Source organism: Salmo salar, chromosome 13 (assembly GCF_965601325.2).
Source record: "Salmo salar chromosome 13, fSalSal1, whole genome shotgun sequence".
Lineage (NCBI taxonomy): Eukaryota > Metazoa > Chordata > Actinopteri > Salmoniformes > Salmonidae > Salmo > Salmo salar.
The window spans coordinates 64,871,907-64,892,664 of record NC_138303.1 but is presented as its reverse complement, the minus strand read 5'-3'; the positions used below and the strand labels follow the sequence as shown (position 1 = coordinate 64,892,664).

The window sequence follows — 20,758 nt, the reverse complement described above, 5'->3', positions numbered from 1 at the left end:
TTGTATAGATCGTTGAAAAAAAAAAGATAATTAAATCCATTTTAATCCAACCTTGTAGCACAACAAAATGTGGAAAAAGTAAAGGGGTGTGAATACTTTCTGAAGGCACTGTCTTGTATGTTCCCCCGCAGGAATGTAACAGTCACCACTTAGAAAACATTTTGTTTTGTACAATGTGTTTTACGTTAATACATTAGAAATCTATACACTGTAATTGCATGAATGAAGAGTGATTATAACATCAATCTTGATGGGTTACAGAATACAATAATGTTGTACATTAAACAAAACAAAATCAAACAATGTCATTAAGGCAACTGTATTTTGATGTGAACACAAAATAAACACATTTAAGTGTAATGAGTGTTAATCATAAGTGTAATGGGTGTTTCAGCAGGTATCTAAGGAGGAAAAACATCAGTATCTAGCTTGTGTGGAGATTAGGTTCAAGCAGCACTGATAAATCAAACTCTAGTCTTTCTTGACAAAGACTAGGATATGCTGGATGAAACCCTGTGAACATGCAATACATATATGTAGTGCAGTGCTACTTTTGACAAGGACCCATAGGGCTCTGGTCAAAAGTAGTGCACTATTTTGGGAATATGGAGCCATTTGGGACACTGCCCCTGCTTCCAACAGCTACTCTTTCTGGCCATAACTAATGTGTGTTTGAAAAGGCCTATTAAATCTGAACTTCCACTATATTTGGGACTCTTATAGAAAAGGGCATAGCCTATGATTTTCAATTGCTAGTGTACATTAAAATGTAATTTTAACCCCAAATAAAGTGATTTATAATGGGACGATGAAAGTCACTTGTACCCTTCATATTTCAAGTTATTATACCTCCAAAACACAGATACTTTTTTTTACCAAACAAAGCTTTGCACATCGGCCACATGATAATGAGGACAATGTCCTGTGAGGTCATGTGTGTGCTTGCGTAGGTAATATGTGTGTACTATGCAGTATGTTTGTGTTGGTGTGTATGTGTGAAGTAATAAAGTGTGTGCAGTAGCAGGTGCTGTATGTAATATGTGCAGTTGCAGGGGGTATGGGTGTGTGAGCATGCTCCTGCTTGTGCATGTTGTGTGTATCATATGTGTGAGCTTTGTCAACACCATGGCCCTGTGCCACATCACTGGGCCAACACAGAGAAGAACTCTACCCACCCCCTTCTCCCTCTACAAGTCCCAGCCAGACAAACAAGCATGCACCAAAAAAGACAGGCGCAGTGCTAGTCCAAGTGGCTGGGTTGCCAGGGCAACGGAAGATCAAGGGGAAAATGAGGCAGGCAGGAGGAAGAGCAAGAACACAGGCCTCACTTTCACTATTGTGCCTAGCCACCTCCCACCACCATCTGAATCCAACTATTCAAACCAGCCCTACACAATCACCCCACCACAACTCCTTAGAACACCCCCTCCCTCTCCCTCACTCTCTCTTCCCTTGCTCTCTCCCTCTCTATCTCTCTCTGCCCCTCTCTCTGCCCCTCTCTCTCTCTCTGAGAACTGAAAGCTTTCAGAGACTTAAGTCCAATAAGTGAAGTTGAACATTTCTTTGGCTTCCCTAATAATAAACTGATGTTAATTCCTCATAAAAATACTATAGCTAATGTGTAGCATTCACGGTTATGGGGCTGATTTTAAGGACAGTGAGAGAAGGAGAGACTAGGACTAGGCTTTTAGGGGCGATACCTAAACACTTTTCTCTCTGTTATGATTCTTTGTTTCGACAGTTACAAGGACATGACCTCTAAAGATAGAACCATTGGGAGCAGTTATGAGGTAATACCATGTACGCTTTTATGAGATTGACAAACGATTTTTAGCAGGGTTGGGTCATTCCATTTCAATTCAGTCAATTTCATTTTCAAGGAAATTTTCCTCAATGCTTCTCTATAACCAAGATTCCATCCTGTAAAGTACACGTTGGATGAAAAATGTCACAACAGGCCTGTTGGAAAGAGCAAATTTGTCTGTAAACTTTCCAAATGTCGACAAAACAAAATACACTAGACAAAGTGGGATCTTTTTGTGTCTGTTAAATATATTATGCAAGAAATGGGGGTGGAAACGCCTTTATGTGCAAATATTTATAGTATAACCATCATATTGAAGTAAACTTGGAGTGGCGCGATGATATGTTGTCTGGTCCTCCCACTACGACTCAGGAAAGCACGCAGTAAAATAAGTAATGATGAACTTGAAAGGGTGGTGAAAGTGCAAGGTTATGAGCTTGATGCTGCTTTCCAATAAATATTGAGGGTCTAATTCTGGTGACACGATGATAGATGCTTGGATGCCGTTTGACAAATAAAAAGAATCTCGCTCTTATCCATAATCTTATCATGTAGGTAGCCTACCAGCACTGTATCTGCGAGTTGTTGGCTAGACCGCACTTGCCAAGACCAGAGTGGGAACAAATTTCGCTATGTAATGCTTTTTTTTGTTGCTGACAAAACCTCCAGTAGAGTTGAACATGCAATGGAAACCCATTTAACTTGTATTTTTTATTCGTAGGTGGGAATTTAAATGCCACAGTTATTTTTATGTTCACTATGTTATCACACACAGTCTTTTATCTGCAACAAGTTAATTTGATGGAAACACATGTCTGGTGGGAAAATGCGTGTATTGTTTTTATTGAGATTTTCGAATATTCATATGAAAAGCTGTCACCAATTGGACGGAAACCTAGCATATGAGAACATTTTTGAATTGGAATTTCAGTCTACTTCCTAAATTGACATAATTTAAATTGAATTTACCACAACCCAGATTTGTTGTCCCTAATACAGTTGAAGTCGGAAGTTTACATACAGTACACTTAGGTTGGAGTCATTAAAAATCGTTTTTCAAACACTCCACAAATTTCTTGTTAACAAACTATAGTTTTGGCAAGTCGGTTAGGACATTTACTTTGTGCATGACACAAGTAACTTTTCCAACAATTGTTTACAGACAGATTATTTCACTTATAATTCACTTAATCACAATTCCAGTGGGTCAGAAGTTTACATACACTAAGTTGACTGTGCCTTTAAACAGCATGGAAAATTCCAGAAAATGATGTCATGGCTTAAGAAGCTTCTGATAGGCTAATTGACATCATTTGAGTGAATTGGAGGTGTATCTGTGGATGTATTTCAAGGCCTACCTTCAAACTCAGTGCCTCTTCGCTTAACAACAGTGGGAAAATCAAAGGCAATCAGCCAAGATCTCAGCAAAGGATTGTAGACCTCCACAAGTCTGGTTTATCCTTAGGAGCAATTTCCAAACGCCTTAAGGTAACACGTTCATCTGTACAAACAATAGTACGCAATTATAAATACCATGGGACCATGCAGCTGTCATACCGCTCAGGAAGGAGACGTGTTCTGTCTCCTAGAGATGAACGTATTTTGGTGTAAAAAGTGCAAATCAATCCCAGAACAGCAAAGGACCTTGTGAAGATGCTGGAGGAAACAGGTACAAAAGTATCTATATCCACAGTAAAATGAGTCCTATATCGACATAACCTGAAAGGCCACTCAGCAAGGAAGAAGCCACTGCTCCAAAACCACCATAAAAAAGCCAGACTACGGTTTGCAACTGCACATGGGGACAAAGATCGTACTTTTTGGATAAATGTCCTCTGGTCTGATGAAACAAAAATAGAACTGGTTGACCATAATGACCATCGTTATGTTTGGAGGAAAAAGGGGGGAGGCTTGCAAGCCGAAGAACACCATCCCAACCGTGAAGCACGGGGGTGGCAGCATCATGTTGTGGGGGTGCTTTGCTGCAAGAGGGACTGATGCACTTCACAAAACAGATGGCATCGTGAGGTAGGAAAATTATGTGAATAAGCAACATCTTAAGACATCAGTCAGGAAGTTAAAGCTTGGTCGCAAATGGGTCTTCCAAATGGACAATGACCCCAAGCATACTTCCAAAGTTGTGGCAAAATGGCTAAAGGACAACAAAGTCAAGGTATTGGAGTGGCCATCACAAAGCCCTGACCTCAATCCTATAGAAAATGTGTGGGCAGAACTGAAAAAGCATGTGCGAGCAAGGAGGCCCACAAACCTGACTCAGTTACACCAGCTCTGTCAGGAGGAATGGGCCAAAATTCACCCAACTTATTGTGGGAAGCTTGTGGAAGGCTACCCGAACTGTTTGACCGAAGATAAACAATTTAAAGGCAATGCTACCAAATACTAATTGAGTGTATGTACACTTCTGACCCACTGGGAATGTGATGAAAGAAATAAAAGCTGAAATAAATAATTCTCTCTACTACTATTCTGACATTTCACATTCTTAAAATAAAGTGGTGATCCTAACTGACCTAAGACAGGGAATTTTTACTAGGATTAAATGTCAGGAATTGTGAAAAACTGAGTTTAAATGTATTTGGCCTAGGTGTATGTAAACTTCCGACTTCAACTGTATGTTAGTGCACCATTATATATACAGTGAGTGAAAAAAGTACTTGATCCCCTGCTGATTTTGTGCGTTTGCCCACTGACAAAGAAATGATCAGTCTATAATTTTAATGGTAGGTTTATTTGAACAGTGAGAGACAGAATAACAACAACAAAATCCAGAAAAACGCATGTCAAAAATGCTATAAATTGATTTGCATTTTAATGAGGGAAATAAGTATTTGACCCCTCTCAATCAGAAAGATTTCTGGCTCCCAGCTGTCTTTTATACAGGTAACGAGCTGAGATTAGGAGCACACTCACAGGGAGTGCTCCTAATCTCAGTTTGTTAACTGTATAAAAGACACCTGTCCACAGAAGCAATCAATCAATCAGATTCCAAACTCTCCACCATGGCCAAGACCAAAGAGCTCTCCAAGGATGTCAGGGACAACATTGTAGACCTACACAAGGCTGGAATGGGCTACAAGACCATCGCCAAGCAGCTTGGTGAGAAGGTGACAACAGTTGGTGTGATTATTCGCAAATGGAAAAAACACAAAAGAACTGTCAATCTCCCTCGGCCTGGGGCTCCATGCAAGATCTCACTTTGTGGAGTTGCAATGATCATGAGAACGGTGAGGAATCAGCTCATAACTACACGGGAGGATCTTGTCAATGATCTCAAGGCAGCTGGGACCATAGTCACCAAGAAAACAATTGGTAACACACTACGCCGTGAAGGACTGAAATCCTGCAGCACCCGCAAGGTCCCCCTGCTCAAGAAAGCACATATACATGCCCGTCTGAAGTTTGCCAATGAACATCTGAATGATTCAGAGGTCAACTGGGTGAAAGTGTTGTGGTCAGATGAGACCAAAATGGAGCTCTTTGGCATCAACTCAACTCGCCGTGTTTGGAGGAGGAGGAGGAATGCTGCCTATGATCCCAAGAACACCATCCCCACCGTCAAACATGGAGGTGGAAACATTATGCTTTGGGGGTGTTTTATTGCTAAGGGGACAGGACAACTTCATCGCATCAAAGGGACGATGGACAGGGCCATGTACCGTCAAATCTTGGGTGAGAACATCCTTCCCTCAGCCAGGGCATTGAAAATGGGTCATGGATGGGTATTCCAGCATGACAATGACCCAAAACACATGGCCAAGGCAACGGCCAATGAGTGGCTCAAGAAGGAGCACATTAAGGTCCTGGAGTGGCCTAGCCAGTCTCCAGACCTTACTCCCATAGAAAATCTGTGGAGGAAGCTGAAGGTTCGAGTTGCCAAACGTCAGCCTCGAAACCTTAATGACTTGGAGAAGATCTGCAAAGAGGAGTGGGACAAAATCCCTCCTGAGATGTGTGCAAACCTGGTGGCCAACTACAAGAAATGTCTGACCTCTGTGATTGCCAACAAGGATTTTGCCACCAAGTACTAAGTCATTTGCAGAGGGGTCAAATACTTATTTCCCTCATTAAAATGCAAATCATTTTATAACATTTTTGTCCATGCGTTTTTCTGGATATTTTTGTTGTTATTCTGTCTCTCACTGTTCAAATAAACCTACCACTAAAATAATAGACTGATCATTTCTTTGTCAGTAGGCAAACGTACAAAATCAGCAGGGGATCAAATACTTTTTCCCCTCACTGTAATCACAATATATTTCTAAATGGAAAAAGTAGCCTTTTGGTATTGAAATCCAAGGAGGATGAACATAGGGACAGGACAACAAGAGGACATTATCTAGGCCTGCCTGCTTATTATCAAATCAATTGGACCTCAATAAAGGGAAGAGTATGTACTGTATTATATCACCAATCAACGACAGAAACAATGGCAATGATCTTGAACTAAAAAGGAAATTAGAGCAGGGCTTTTAGTACACAAATGGAAATTTGATGACCAAACAGCTATTCACTCAATAGCCCTAACCTGATTCTCTGTGTGCACTGCAGGCAGGCAGTTGATGAACACTGATGTGGGAAAGGATGACAGTCAGTTAGTAGGATTAGGTAAATTACTATGACTACCAGCTGTTCCTGAAATGACCCTGATCTAGAAAAATATTATAGAGACTAAGTTTGATTTTTTTTTGCTGTGGAGCCATGGTTCCAGGTGTTGAAAACTGTCTTAAAGAGTGACATTGTGGCCTATGCAGCTGTTGTAGATGTTGTAATGTTGGCTTATGGATGCATGCGTAAGGGGGCCTCCTCCGTAAGGGCGCTTGAGAAATGGGGACATTCAATAAATAAGATAATTCAATGGCATTGTTTTGTTTGTTCAGGTAACTGAGAGGGACTTGAAGTAGGCCTACCTCTAACGATTTAAAAATACTTCCTTTTTATATAAATAAAGCATTGCTAATATTGCTTACAACATATATTCATATTGTGTTACAAAACTGTGCATGGAGAGAGGCATTTTACCAACATTCAATAACTAAGATAATTCACATGACTTTGTGAATTTGGATAATTGAGAAGGAATTCAAATAACACTATTAGTCCTACATCCCTTAAAATATCTATCTATTGATAGTTAATTGTACATAGTTTATTGGTAGTTATACTTACAACATACACTAACACTGCACTGCAAAATAGTCCTTTTGAAGGAGGAACAAAAAATAAATAAAAAACATATGCACTGTCAAAGGCATTACTGCAATGCCTGATTCTTATTTACCCACGACTGTACTTCCTGTGTTTTTCTCTTTCCTTTCCTTTGCTCACAACATTCCACCGTCAACTTAAACCATGACACGGCTGCCTCTGATTGAACTCTCCCATACAGGCTAATGCAAATAACAAGACAGCAGAAGCAGCCCAGACTCCCCCAGACAGTGTTTGGCCTCCTGTAGGCTAATATCAGCTGAGTGCAGCTGGGAGGGAGAGTCTAGCTGTAATTTTGCAGAAAGCTGTGCAAGGTTAGCGTTTTTCGTCATGACTCTTGTTCTGGAGGCAGTTCTGCAGAGTGGTCAATAGCTCGCACAGCCACAAAGTCATAAAATCTAACTGTAAACCTAACCCTAACCACACTGCTAACCCTAACCTTAAATTAAGACTAAAAAGCTTTTTTTTTTAAACGGCTAATTTTTACAATATAGCCAATTTTGACTTCACAGCTGGCCTATTTAAGGGGAAATTGCTCAGTTCTGCCCAGGATAAGACTCATGACAATAAACATCATCCTGCCTAGGGTCTGGGCTTGTTATGTGATCTAATACCGGGAATAACGTAAGTGTCCTATTTCTGTTGGCTTTACACACTGTCAACACCTGGGTAGATGGAGAGTAGGTTTCGGATTTGTCATGGTGGTAGACAAATATGGTTTAGTACTAAGATGTCATCTCCGTGAATCACAACAAAATCTCCTACAACAATGATTCTCAACCTGAGGTGCCAATACCCCTAAGGGCACCTGGCATATCCACAAGGGGTACTTGAGAAGACTCATAAGAACACAGGCCTAATGATCAGTTGCACATGAAGGGGTACTTCGGACAAAGCAAAATGTGATTGGGGCTACAGTAACCCAAAAAGTTTTTAAAACTCTGACCTAAAGCATAATACTGTACCTAGTGCCCCGAGTTTTTTCTGACAACATGAGCTGACCAGGAAAAACTCAGGGCCCTGACAACAAACAAACAATCAATTACAACAATCAAGGAATCGCTGGTCACTTCCAATGATGAAATGCCACCATGATTGATAGCCTAATTAAGTGATAGAAAATCCGCTCTCTTCCTGAGAGTCTAGAGGAAGTCTTGAAGTGTGAAGAAGTGACTTACTGTCTTTATGGCCCACAGTGCCGGAAGCAGATCCCCCACCAGAGGTTCGTCCCACGGGGCCAGGGGAGTGCTTTGGGCCCCTGCCAGGGATCTTCAGTCCACTGGACTTCAGCATGTTCATCATGTACAGGGGAGATGTGCAGGGATGAGAAAGTCCCTATCAAGGCTTTCGGTTTGAGGCACTAGAAATCGGAATGGTGGCAATCTCTCTCCATTTTAGCTGTGGAGAGGAGTGGAAGCATCAAAGTGTATTAGTGACGACGCTAGCTTTATCCATCTGTAAAGGACAATTCGGTTCATAGAAACATTACAGGAACGTTCTGTACTAGCTGGGTTTCTTGTTGAGATCTCCAGCCCTTTTAAAACTTAAGCCATGTCAAGGTGTAGCAAGTATAGCCTATACTGTACTACTGTAAAGGCCTACACATTTAAATAATTGAGTGGTTCCTTTTAAAAAAAAATGTTTTTAACTATAGATAAGAAAACAATAGGCCCTATTTCTGATTTGGGTTAATCATCTATGTTGTTGATTCTCCTGAACTCTGGCCAATGGGCCTTAGTAAGTCAAATGTATAGTTTCAAGTGTGTTGTTGGTGAATTAATGCACAGGGACTTAAATGTGTTCACTTTCACAAAAAGAGCTTCCCGTTTTGCCTCAAAGCTAAAGTTTGTATTTCAAGATTATTCACTGACAGAAAAAGAGACATTTGGTCTTGTCTTTGGTTGTGCATTCATTACAAATAAATATCCTAGGGCTATTTATAGAATTGTGGTTATAATAGTGGTTATTAGACTTCTGTTAGGGTTAGGGTGGCCTTATGCCAGTGCCATAGCATCACATGTCTATGAGAGGACTTCATTGCACTAGGCTCTGCCCACACACTCTGAGATCTGATCAGCTGTATTCCCAATTGCATGCATGGCCTACAAGACAAATAACATCTCTCCAACCATAATATGTAATTCATGACAATGTTACATCACTGTTCTAGCACCACGGCGCACTTATGCAGGTTTCGAGATAAGACGACTGACAAAATGCAAAGATGCTTTTACAGTATCATCAGCACCATTCAGTCGACTCATGTATCAACATCAATTCGTAGGTTATTTTATGCAATAGTCCTGTATATGCTTTCAGAATATTTCCTCAGGGCAGTTTTATGACAGCTCTGCTAGGGGCTATATTCTTGACAATACAAAGTTGCTACTTGGTAGCCTATATACATTACATGACCAAAAGTATGTGGACACACATGCTCGTCAAACATCTCATTCCAAAATCATGGGCATTAATATGGAGTTAGTCCCCCTTTGCTGCTATAACAGCTTCCACTCTTCTGAGAAAGCTTCCCACTAGATGTTGGAACACTGCGGGGATTTGCTTCCATTCAGTCACAAGAGCATTAGTGAGGTCGGGCACTGATGTTGGGTGATTAGGCTTGGCTCGCAGTCAGAGTTCCAATTCATCACAATGGTGTTTGATGGGGTTGAGGTCAGGGCTCTGTGCAGGCCAGTCAAATTCTTCCACAATGATCTCGACAAACCATTTCTGTATGGACTTCGCTTTGTGCATGGGGGCATTGTCATGCTAAAACAGGAAAGGGCCTTCCCCAAACTTTTGCCACAACGTTCGAAGCACAGAATCGTCTAGAATGTCATTGTATGCTGTAGCATTAAGATTTCCCATTACCGAAACTAAGGGGCCTAGCCTGAACCATGAAAAACAGCCTCAGACCTTTATTCCTCCTCCACCAAACTTTACAGTTGGCACTATGCATTCGGGCAGGTAGCGTGCAACTGGCATCCGCCGAACCCAGATTCGTCCATCGGAATGCCATACGGTGAAGTGTGAATACCATTTGGTGAAGTGTGAAGTGTAAATTTGAGAACGCGTTTCCACTGCTCCAGAGTCTAATGGTGGCGAGATTTACACCACTCCAGCCAACGCTTGGCATTGCACATGGTGATCTTAGGCTTGTGTGCAGCTGCTCAGCCATGTAAACTAATTTCATGAAGCTCCCGAAGGACAGTTCTTGCGTTGACGTTGCTTCCAGAGGCAGTTTGGAACTCGGTAGTGAGTGTTGTAACTGGGGATAGACTATTTTTACCTGCAACATGCTTCAGCACTTGTCGTTCTATTCTGTGAGCTTGTGTGGCCAACCACTTTGCGCTGACCGTTTCCACTTCACAATAACAGCACTTACAGTTGACCGGGGAAGCTCTAGCAGAAATTTGATGAACTGACTTGTCAGAAAGGTGGCATCCTATGACGGTGCCACGTTGAAAGCCACTAGGATGGCGGCGACAGAGACGGTCGCCTCGCTACGCGTTCTTAGGAAACAATACAGTATTTTGTTTTTTTATGTATTATTTCTTACACTGTTAACCCAGGAAATCTTAAGTCTTATTACGTACAGCCGGGAAGAACTATTGGATATAAGAGCCACGTCAACTTACCAACATTACGACCAGGAATATGACTTTCCCGAAGCGGATCCTCTGTGTGGACCACCATCCAGGACAATGGATCGGATCCCAGTAGGCGACCCAAAACAACAGCGCCGCAGAAGGGGCAGACCGAGCGGTCTTCTGGTCAGGCTCCGTAGACGGGCACATCGCTCACCGCTCCCGAGTATTCTACTCACCAATGTCCAGTCTCTTGACAACAAGGTAGACGAAATTAGAGCAAGGGTTGCCTTCCAGAGTGACATCAGAGATTGTAACATTCTCTGTTTCATGGAAACAATGCTCACTCGGGATATGTTATCAGAGTCAGTACAGCCACCCGGTTTCTTCACGCATCGTGCCGACAGAAACAAACATCTCTCTGGTAAGAAGAAGGGCAGGGGTGTATGCCTTATGATTAACGAGTCGTGGTGTGACCATAACAACATACAGGAACTCAAGTCCTTTTGTTCACCTGACCTAGAATTCCTCACAATCAAATGTCGACCACATTATCTACCAAGGGAATTCTCTTCGATTATAATCACAGGCATGTATATCCCCCACAAGCAGATACCTCGACAGCCCTAAAAGAACTTCATTGGACTCTATGTAAACTGGAAACCACATATCCTGAGGCTGCAATTATTGTAGCTGGGGATTTTAACAAGGCTAATCTGAAAACAAGGCTCCCTAAATTTTATCAGCATATCGAATGCGCGACCCGGGCTGGCAAAATTCTGGATCATTGCTACTCTAACTTCCGCGACGCATACAAAGCCCTCCCTCGCCCTCCTTTTGGCAAATCTGACCATGACTCCATTTTGTTGCTCCCAGCCTATAGACAGAAACTAAAACAGGAAACACCCCTGCTCAGGTCTGTTCAACGCTGGTCCGACCAATTTGACTCCACGCTTCAAGATTGCTTCGATCACATGGACTGGGATATGTTCCCGGATAGCCTCAGACAACAACATTGATGTATACACTGATTCGGTGAGCGAGTTTATTAGCAAGTGCATCACTGATGTTGTACCCACGGTGACTATTAAAACCTTCCCCAACCAGAAACCGTGGATTGATGGCAGCATTCGCGCAAAACTGAAAGCGCGAACCACTGCTTTTAATCATGGCAAGGTGACCGGAAACATGACCGAATACACACAGTGTAGCTATTCCCTCTGCAAGGCAATCAAAAAAGCTAAGCGTCAGTATAGAGACAAAGTAGAGTCGCAATTCAATGGCTCAGACACGAGACATATGTGGCAGGGTCTACAGTCAATCACGGATTACAAAAAGAAAACCAGCCCCATCGCGGACAACGACGTCTTGCTCCCAGACAAACTAAACAACTTCTTTGCTCGCTTTGAGGACAATACAGTGCCACTGACACGACCCGCTACCAAAACCTGCGGGCTCTCCTTCACCGCAGCCAACGTGAGTAAAACATTTAAACGTGTTAACCCTCACAAGGCTGCCGGCCCAGACAACATCCCTAGCCGCGTCCTCAGAGCATGCGCAGACCAGCTGGCTGGGGTGTTTACGGACATATTCAATCAATCCCTATCCCAGTCTGTTGTTCCCACATGCTTCAAGAGAGCGACCATTGTTCCTGTTCCCAAGAAAGCTAAGGTAACTGAGATAAACGACTATCGCCCCATAGCACTCACTTCCGTCATGAAGTGCTTTGTGAAACTAGTCAAGGATCACATCACCATCACCCTACCCGACACCCTAGACCCACTCCAATTTGCTTACCGCCCCAATAGGTCCACAGACAACGCAATCACACTGCCCTAACCCATCTGGACAAGAGGAATACCTATGTAAGAATGCTGTTCATCGATTACAGCTCAGCATTTAACACCATAGTACCCTCCAAACTCGCCATTAAGCTCGAGACCCTGGGTCTCGACCCCGCCCTGTGCAACTGGGTCCTGGACTTTCTGACGGGCCGCCCCCAGGTGGTGAGGGTAGAAAACAACATCTCCACCCGGCTGATCCTCAACACTGGGGCCCCACAAGGGTGCGTTCTCAGCCCTCTCCTGTACTCCCTGTTCACCTATGACTGCGTGGCCATGCACACCTCCAACTCAATCATCAAGTTTGCAGACGACACTACAGTGGTAGGCTTGATTACCAACAACGACGAGACAGCCTACAGGGAGGAGGTGAGGGCCCTCGGAGTGTGGTGTCAGGAAAATAACCTCACACTCAACGTCAACAAAACAAAGGAGATGATCGTGGACTTCAGGAAACAGCAGAGGGAGCACCCCCCTATCCACATCAACAGGACAGTAGTGGAGAAGGTGGAAAGTTTTAAGTTCCTCAGCGTACACATCACGGACAAACTGAAATGGTCCACCCACACAGACAGCGTGGTGAAGAAGGCGCAACAGCGCCTCTTCAACCTCAGGAGGCTGAAGAAATTTGGCTTGTCACCAAAAACACTCACAAACTTTTACAGATGCATAATCGAGAGCATCCTGTCGGGCTGTATCACTGCCTGGTACGGCAACTGCTCCATTGTTGTCCTCATCAAGGACAACAACCACCCGAGCCACTGCCTGTTTACCCCGCTATCATCCAGAAGGCGAGGTCTGTACAGGTGCATCAAAGCTGGGACCGAGAAACTGAAAAACAGCTTCAATCTCAAGGCCAACAGACTGTTAATCAGCCATCACTAACATTGAGTGGCTGCTGCCAACATACTGACTCAAATCTCTAGCCACTTTAATAAAAAAAAAAAAATGTATCACTAGTCACTTTAAACAATGCCACTTTATATAATGTTTACATACCCTACATTACTCATCTCATATGTATATACTGTACTCTATACCATCTACTGCTTCTTGCCTATGCCGTTCGGGCCATCGCTCATCCATATATTTATGTGTACATATTCTTATTCATTCATTTACACTTGTGTGTATAAGGTAGTTGTTGTGAAATTGTTAGATTACTTGTTAGATGTTACTGCATGGTCGGAACTAGAAGCACAAGCATTTCGCAACACTCGCATTAACATCTGCTAACCATGTGTATGTGACCAATAAAATTTGATTTGAGTGCTTCAATAAGGCCATTCTACTACCAATGTTTATATATGGAGATTGCATGGCTGTGTGCTCGATTTTATACACCTGTCAGCAACGAGTGGGACTGAAATAGCCGAATCCACTAATTTGAAGGGGTGTCCACATACTTTTGTATATATATATATATATATATATATATATATATATATATATATATATGACAGTGCAGTAGGGCTAAGCTTGGCTACAATATTACAATTTGATGTTCTAAGCATCGAAGGACCATTAGGCTATTGAGTGACACATTGTCATTGCTAAGCTTGTTGGATACATTGTTTACACAATTATATTGCGAATTGATATTTCTGTGCTAGGGAAACAGAATGCGCATCCAATCACATAAAACCTATTGACCTATTGTTATACCAATTACAGCGTGGTGTGCATTTCTACTTCAGCTCAACGAATCCCGATAAATATGCATGAAAGAAACGCTTACCTTTTAATGTACAATTTACGCATAAACGTATTTGTTTTTCCTATAGGAGAGGGGTGCGCTGATCGGTTGATTTATCAGAAGGTTGCCACTCCCTATACACCAACACGGGGATGCACAAAAAATATGGATGCTGAGCTGGAGCTGAAAGGGAGAGTGTGATAGGATGCGAGCCGCATTTGGCAATTTCAGGCGACTGAGATGCCGGTTTAATTTCAAAATGCGACTTTCAGAAACAAAATGAGATTGTTTTCAGAAACAAAATGTGATTGTTTTCTCATAGCAAACAGAAACAACAACGTAACAATATGCCAAGTCCTCGGTCTGCCTTCTTGTTTGCGGTTTTGGTGTGCAACGAAGCATCAGCAACTCACATGCAATCATGCAGCTTCGATTCCCGTCCACGACTCTTAAAGGCGCTGTATGGTCAATCTGTAGTCTGCATTGGTCGTGCAGCGTTTACGTACGGTGATAGCCTCTACAGAAGTCATGGCACTCATAGTTCTTGCGCTTCGTCGCGCAGCGCAGAGCTGTTGTGAAGGAAGTTGTCAAGGAAGTGAGTTTGTGTTTATACAGGACCTCCCGCCCTCACCTACCATCAACCAATCATGTAAATGCGGAGCTATACGGAGTCCTACACATTGTTACACAATTTGAGAGGCACACGGTGATGCGGAACAGAGCTCAATTTGGCCTCCGCGGGTGCGTCACACCATCCATACGGCGCCTCCGAACACATTTTCGGATGAAGCATAAATTGACTCTTAAAAACGTTGACCAGTACGCACAGTCAGTCGCACATGTGGCGTATTGAACACAGAAGATGAGGAGGTTTTCAATGTTTCGCTTGGGGCGCAATGGATGTTTGGCCTCTTTTATTGCCTCTGTAGCCTCCCCTTTCGCTGGCTCAACCAAACAAAGAGCTAAGGAAGTGGACGCTGTTGCTGAGAGAGTTGTGAATAGAAGAAGGCCAACAATGTTGTGGCCGGCTTGGAAGGCATTCATAAATAGTTGCATATTTTGTATATTTAAGGTGTAAGAGAAAGTAGGATTGACTATAATAATTTATCCAGATTATTCATTGGTCCAGTTGTTCAACTTGCTTACAGGAATTTCTGTGCACCTGGTGCTGAATCACTGGGAAATTGTTATCTTTCCTGAAAATTCATTAAATTAGATCCCAATTAACAATAGGCTATAGCACTGTCCCTAATACGATTTACAATAATTACAATATACTTTTTTTGTAACTCACACTTAAGGATTTCCAAATATACATACAATCGAGATAATGAACTGACAATATAATAACATTGTAATTACACTGCCTACTGTTATAATACCATACAGTCTAAATACACAGACCTGTATAAGGGAAACTTATTGAAAAGTAAGTCTACTGGATATTTGGAAATGACAACTATAAGTAGCCTTGCCCTATCTTATATTTTGCAATATTTATGGTAAAAGAAAAAAGTATTTTAAGCAGAGACATTTGAACAACTCTCAATCAGTTACACCTATAAATTGAATGTGATTTAGTGCCATAGTGATTTAGTGTGGACTCTCGAGTGGTGCCATGTCTAAGGCACTGCATCTCAGTGCAAGAGGCGACACTACAGTCCCTGGTTTGAATCCAGGCTGAACCATATCCGGTCGTGATTGGGAGTCCCATAGGGCGGCGCACAATTGGCCCAGCGTTGGCCGGGGTAGGCCGTCATTGTAAATAAGTATTTGTTCTTAACTGACTTGCCTAGTTAAATAAAAAATAAAGTTAAATGTGCACTGGTCCATCATCAATACCCTTTGAAGCACTCAACAATCATCGCCTCAGGCATCTCAATGGCTGTGGCACAACATTGATAGATTGTGGTCATTTGTCAGTGTCTAATCTATATTGTGGCCCTGAGTGTCAAGGATGAGGTTAGCCTATTACATGCTTATATAAAAATGCTAATTTCCAATAGGGTGTAATGCAATGGGTGGCGAAAGATCTTGTTGAAGTGATGTCTCATGGTTAGTAATGTTTAGTCAACAAATGAACCTAGACTTAGCGGTGGTAAATGATGAGTTGTGAATGTAGCAGGTCAAACGGGTAGATTGAGTAAATTGAGCTACATCCATATTCAAATCTATACCATAGATTGTGTAGACACCCCTATACATGCATGAGGAAAAACCTGAAGGTCTTTCTAAATAAATGGGAATTGGGAACATTGTAATAATTCCACATTAGATTACTCTTGCAGTATGAAAATGTCTCACTAATTTAGGTTCCTGTACTGAGTGTAAGAAAGTTGATATATAGCTGATAACCAGATTAATAAAAAAAAAGCTTATGACAGAAGAGATACAATTGCATTTTCCCATTCCTAAAGCTGCATTATTGATATAAACAATTCAAAATTAATGGAACATCCAGATCACAGGTTTACAGAAGTGGAAAGTGGATAACCTATCCATAGTTGGTTGTGGCATAAATTAATATGTTATGTCGCCATATGTCTTAAAATCAGTGGCGGCACCAATAATTGTCACTGGGGTAGCTTGGTCGTTGCGTAGGGATGCCTGGTGTACATGTATGTACTTATCAATTGTTTCATGGTGGTGCTAGGTCTAGTGAGGGTGTGTCAGAACCGGCAAGGCCCTCTCTGGAGCCGCCTCTGCTTAAAATTGAGTGAGGAAAGGGGGAGCAAAGGGGCTTGGATGTTTCTTGTTTCCATGAGAGGTTGAAGCCACAACAGGAAGTACATTCTTTCTGTAGGGCTGAAGATCTGGACTTAAGCCAAACTATGCAAACAGATACTACATGAGCCTTGATTACCATTATTTAATGCATGTTTATGTAATATTTCGCTAACAATTGTCTGACTTGGGATACTGCACTGTGTCCTTCAACAAGGAGTGACACAGATATTAATATGCCACTGTAAGTCAACTGTAATACTGTAAGTGAACCCACATTTGAGTAATAAGATAGGCATGCTGAAAGCACTATATAGAACTAAGAGTGTAGACTGAAACTTTTGATAAGCAAATGTCTTTATATCAATGTTGGCTAGATGTTTAGAGTTTTTTATTTTTTTTTACATACAATACAAGTAGTTTTTAATGACCTTGCACACAATTAATTAAGCATGTACTCTGGTCACATGTAAAGCAACACATTTTCCATTTTTATAATCTAATATACATTGCACTTGATTAAATCAGAAATTAATGCATTTCATGTGTAAATGTTTTTATAAAGTATTGCCTATCTATAGCCACACAGTCACTATACAAGCCAGCACCACATTGGTGTCCACTGTATAGCTGGTTTGAATTACATTTAGATAATTCTTAAATTATTAGAGAGAACTGGAATTTCAAACTGTACTTGCAGGTGCTTTACACAAAATGTGTTGTTATGCAACATGGAAGTAGTTAACCATTTGGTTCTTCCTGGAAAGATACAGTAGAAAGTACACCAACCCTGTATACCGTACAGCGCCAGGGTACAGTTTTGCCTAGGTACAGATCTAGAATCAGCTTCCCTTCCCCCAATTCTTGACCATTATTGGGGAAAATGCTAAACTGACCCAAGATCAGCGTCTAGGTGCAACTTCACTTTACACTATACTGTTTAGCATGGCTGTATAGCACTTCACAAGTATACTTATGCAACTGAGCCACCTAGTGGTTAATAACAATAAACTATGTTAATGGTCCAACATTTTACATTCACGTGGTGAAACAGAAAGAAAATAGCATATAAAAATGTACAATATAAATGTATAAGATTTATAAGAACATATGCACACATACAATAAAAACCTAACATATAAAAAGGTTAGAATTTACACAGAATGGCAACATTAATAAAGGGATGACAATATCTTCCACTTCACATTTCTGAGAATGTATGAGAATAATCTTTCAGGGGTCCATTCATTCTCAATTTTAACACTTGAAAAATTAATTGGCATACATATACAGTCAATCTGTCCTCTGAAATGCATTTTTCTCCTCATCTGTACAATTGTTTATACTGTTCCAGAGCATCATATTCACAAGTGCATGTAAAAAGTCTAGGATACAGTAAATCTATTTGAATTTAATCCCTTTGACAGTATACCTTTTGATTTGAATGAAACCTTCCATTCATATTTGCCCATTGTAGAAGTGCTCAGAAAGTTACTTTTTGAACCTGAATGCTAAAACATTCCAGAGATAAAGGTGGGGACTGAGGAGGGAATGGGTTTGGGTTATCTTTGTATGCATTTTTGGGATATCTTTGTATGCACTATAAAGGGGATGAGGGAGTATCATTTGGGACATCCTAGGCCTGAAAACTGCCTGTTGAGTTGACGTTCTGTTACGTTTGCCGCTCCAGAAGAAAGTTTATATTCTTTGACCTCCCCTCCTCCACTGCAGTGTGAGAGTCCTGCAGGTCCTGTAGGACACTGAACAACCTTGTGACCCCGTCCAGCTTCTTCTCACCTGGGACAGGAGGCCAGATAACAGATTACAGACTAGGATCAACCAGCACAGAGATACACAGAGACATATCTTTCAAACACACTTTAGCCACAAGCAGCACCGCAGATGTTGCAGATGAACATGATGTACGACAATGCACTCAGAGTATTTGCATGTGCACTTAAAAAGCTACAACGTGATAGCTGCAGGACCACAACCGCAATCATAACCATGACAAATGTGTTCCCTCTAATGTCTAGGAAGGCACGTAGAAGGGTATAGAAGGGCAGATAGTATAGAACAGTGGTTCCCAACCAGGGGTACTAGGTCTATCAACAGGGGGTACTTGAGAAGACTCATGAGACCATAGGCCTACTGGTAAAATGCATATAAAGGGGTACTTCAGGGGTACTCCGGGCAGAGCAAAATTCAGTTGGTGGTAAAGTAATCAAAAAAGGTTGGGAACCACTGGTATAGAACACATAATTTGGCCTGTTGTCTTTCATTACAATCTATAAAAATACAATCATATGCATTCAAACAAATAATAACCAGCAACTTGATTATATACTGTATATCATTAAATGTTTCAAGGACCCTACCTTCAGAATTTGTGCTCCTAAGTTGAAAAATGTAGGGGCACACAAAGAAATGTTTTTTTTTTTTTAGGTATTAAAGCGGCAATCCACAGTTAAAACAATAACAAAGCTTTCTCAACGTCACTGTTTCGGTAAAAGGTTGAGAGATGCGGCTAGGGAAATATAACCACACTCAAATTGATAGACAGAGTTATGGATGCAAGGACTGACTGTCATGGTTGTTGTATGAATGAGACCAAGGCGCAGCGTGTGTATCGTTCCACATATTTATTTATCTGTGAAACTATGCAAGACATGCTATAAACAAAGAAACAACAAACCGTGACGAAGAGGTGCAACATACACTAACTCAAAATAATCTCCCACAAACACTAGTGGGAAAAACAACAACTTAAATATGATCCCCAATTAGAGACAACAATGACCGGCTGCCTCTAATTGGGAATCATACAAAAACCCCAACCTAGAAAAAAGAACCTAGAACACAACATAGAAAATTTACACTAGACAAAAACCCCAACATAGAAAAAAGAAACTAGAACCAAACATAGAAATAAATAAACTAGACAAAACCCCCCAGTCACGCCCTGACCTACTCTACCATAGAAAAATACAAGCTTTCTATGGTCAGGACGTGACACTGACCATACATGATATTGAAATAACCGTTTAAACCATGTTTTGAAGCTATCTGTGTTTTTTTTATACATTTACTTTGTTTACAAATATTGGAAAAACAAGCTAATATTATGGCTTCTGATGGGGTACGACAGTAGAACTAAGCTCATGGTGTCACGTCCTGACCAGTAAAAGGGGTTATTTGTTATTGTAGTTTGGTCAGGACGTGGCAGGGGTGTGTTTGTTTAGTGTGTTTCGGGGTTTTTGGTTTATGTTCTATGTTTTCTATTTCTGTGTGGGTTTTCTAGTTTGTCTATTTCTATGTTAGTTTTGGGAACGACCTCCAATTAGAAGCAGCTGGTTATCGTTGCTTCTAATTGGAGGCCATATTTAAGTGGGTTTATTTTCTCTTGTGTTGGTGGGTGGTTGTTCCATGTATAGTCTATGTACCTTACAGGACTGTTTTTCGTCGTGCTTTTGTTCAGTGTTATTTAATAAATCAAGAAGATGATTCACATTCCCGCTGCAGTTTGGTCCGATCATTACGACGCTTATGACACATGGGGAATTTATAAGTTATACGCTTCAATAATCAATAGGTTTACATAATTCATTTATAAGTCCAAAAAGTGATGTAGTAACTGCATATTTCCACTTTAATAATAAGAATTGCCAGCAATTACAAAATACAGGGTTTAAGAGCACCATTAAAAAAAATATTTTAAGATTGAGATATAGCCTGCATTGGGCCAATTTGAATCCTAGCTACATTTGAATCTAATTTCCTGAATAAGCTCTCCCTTTTCCTTTCTTTCTGTGCCACCATATGTTTGCATACTACTGAGGCTGTGGGACAGTGAAAAAAATCACTACAACAGTTAATACCT

The 20,758-nt window shown here is 41.3% G+C and overlaps 1 protein-coding gene across 6 annotated transcripts in view; it reads right to left on the bottom strand.

Moving 5' to 3' along the window:
- Positions 1-14,753, bottom strand: part of LOC106567552 (CAP-Gly domain-containing linker protein 2) — an 82,232-nt gene extending 67,479 nt beyond the window's left edge. For 3 of the 6 annotated variants that reach the window (XM_014137005.3, XM_014137006.3, XM_014137007.3), the window contains exons 1-2: positions 14,197-14,752; positions 8,209-8,428 (exon numbers count right to left, since the gene is read on the bottom strand). In XM_014137005.3, the coding sequence (XP_013992480.1) occupies positions 8,209-8,332 (124 nt within the window). In that variant the 5' untranslated portion in view covers positions 8,333-8,428; positions 14,197-14,752. Of the gene's footprint in view, positions 1-8,208; positions 8,429-10,668; positions 12,717-14,196 lie in introns of those variants that run through there. The other 3 variants (XM_014137002.3, XM_014137003.3, XM_014137004.3) reach the window with 3 other exon arrangements.
- Positions 14,754-20,758: the final 6,005 nt, after the last annotated feature.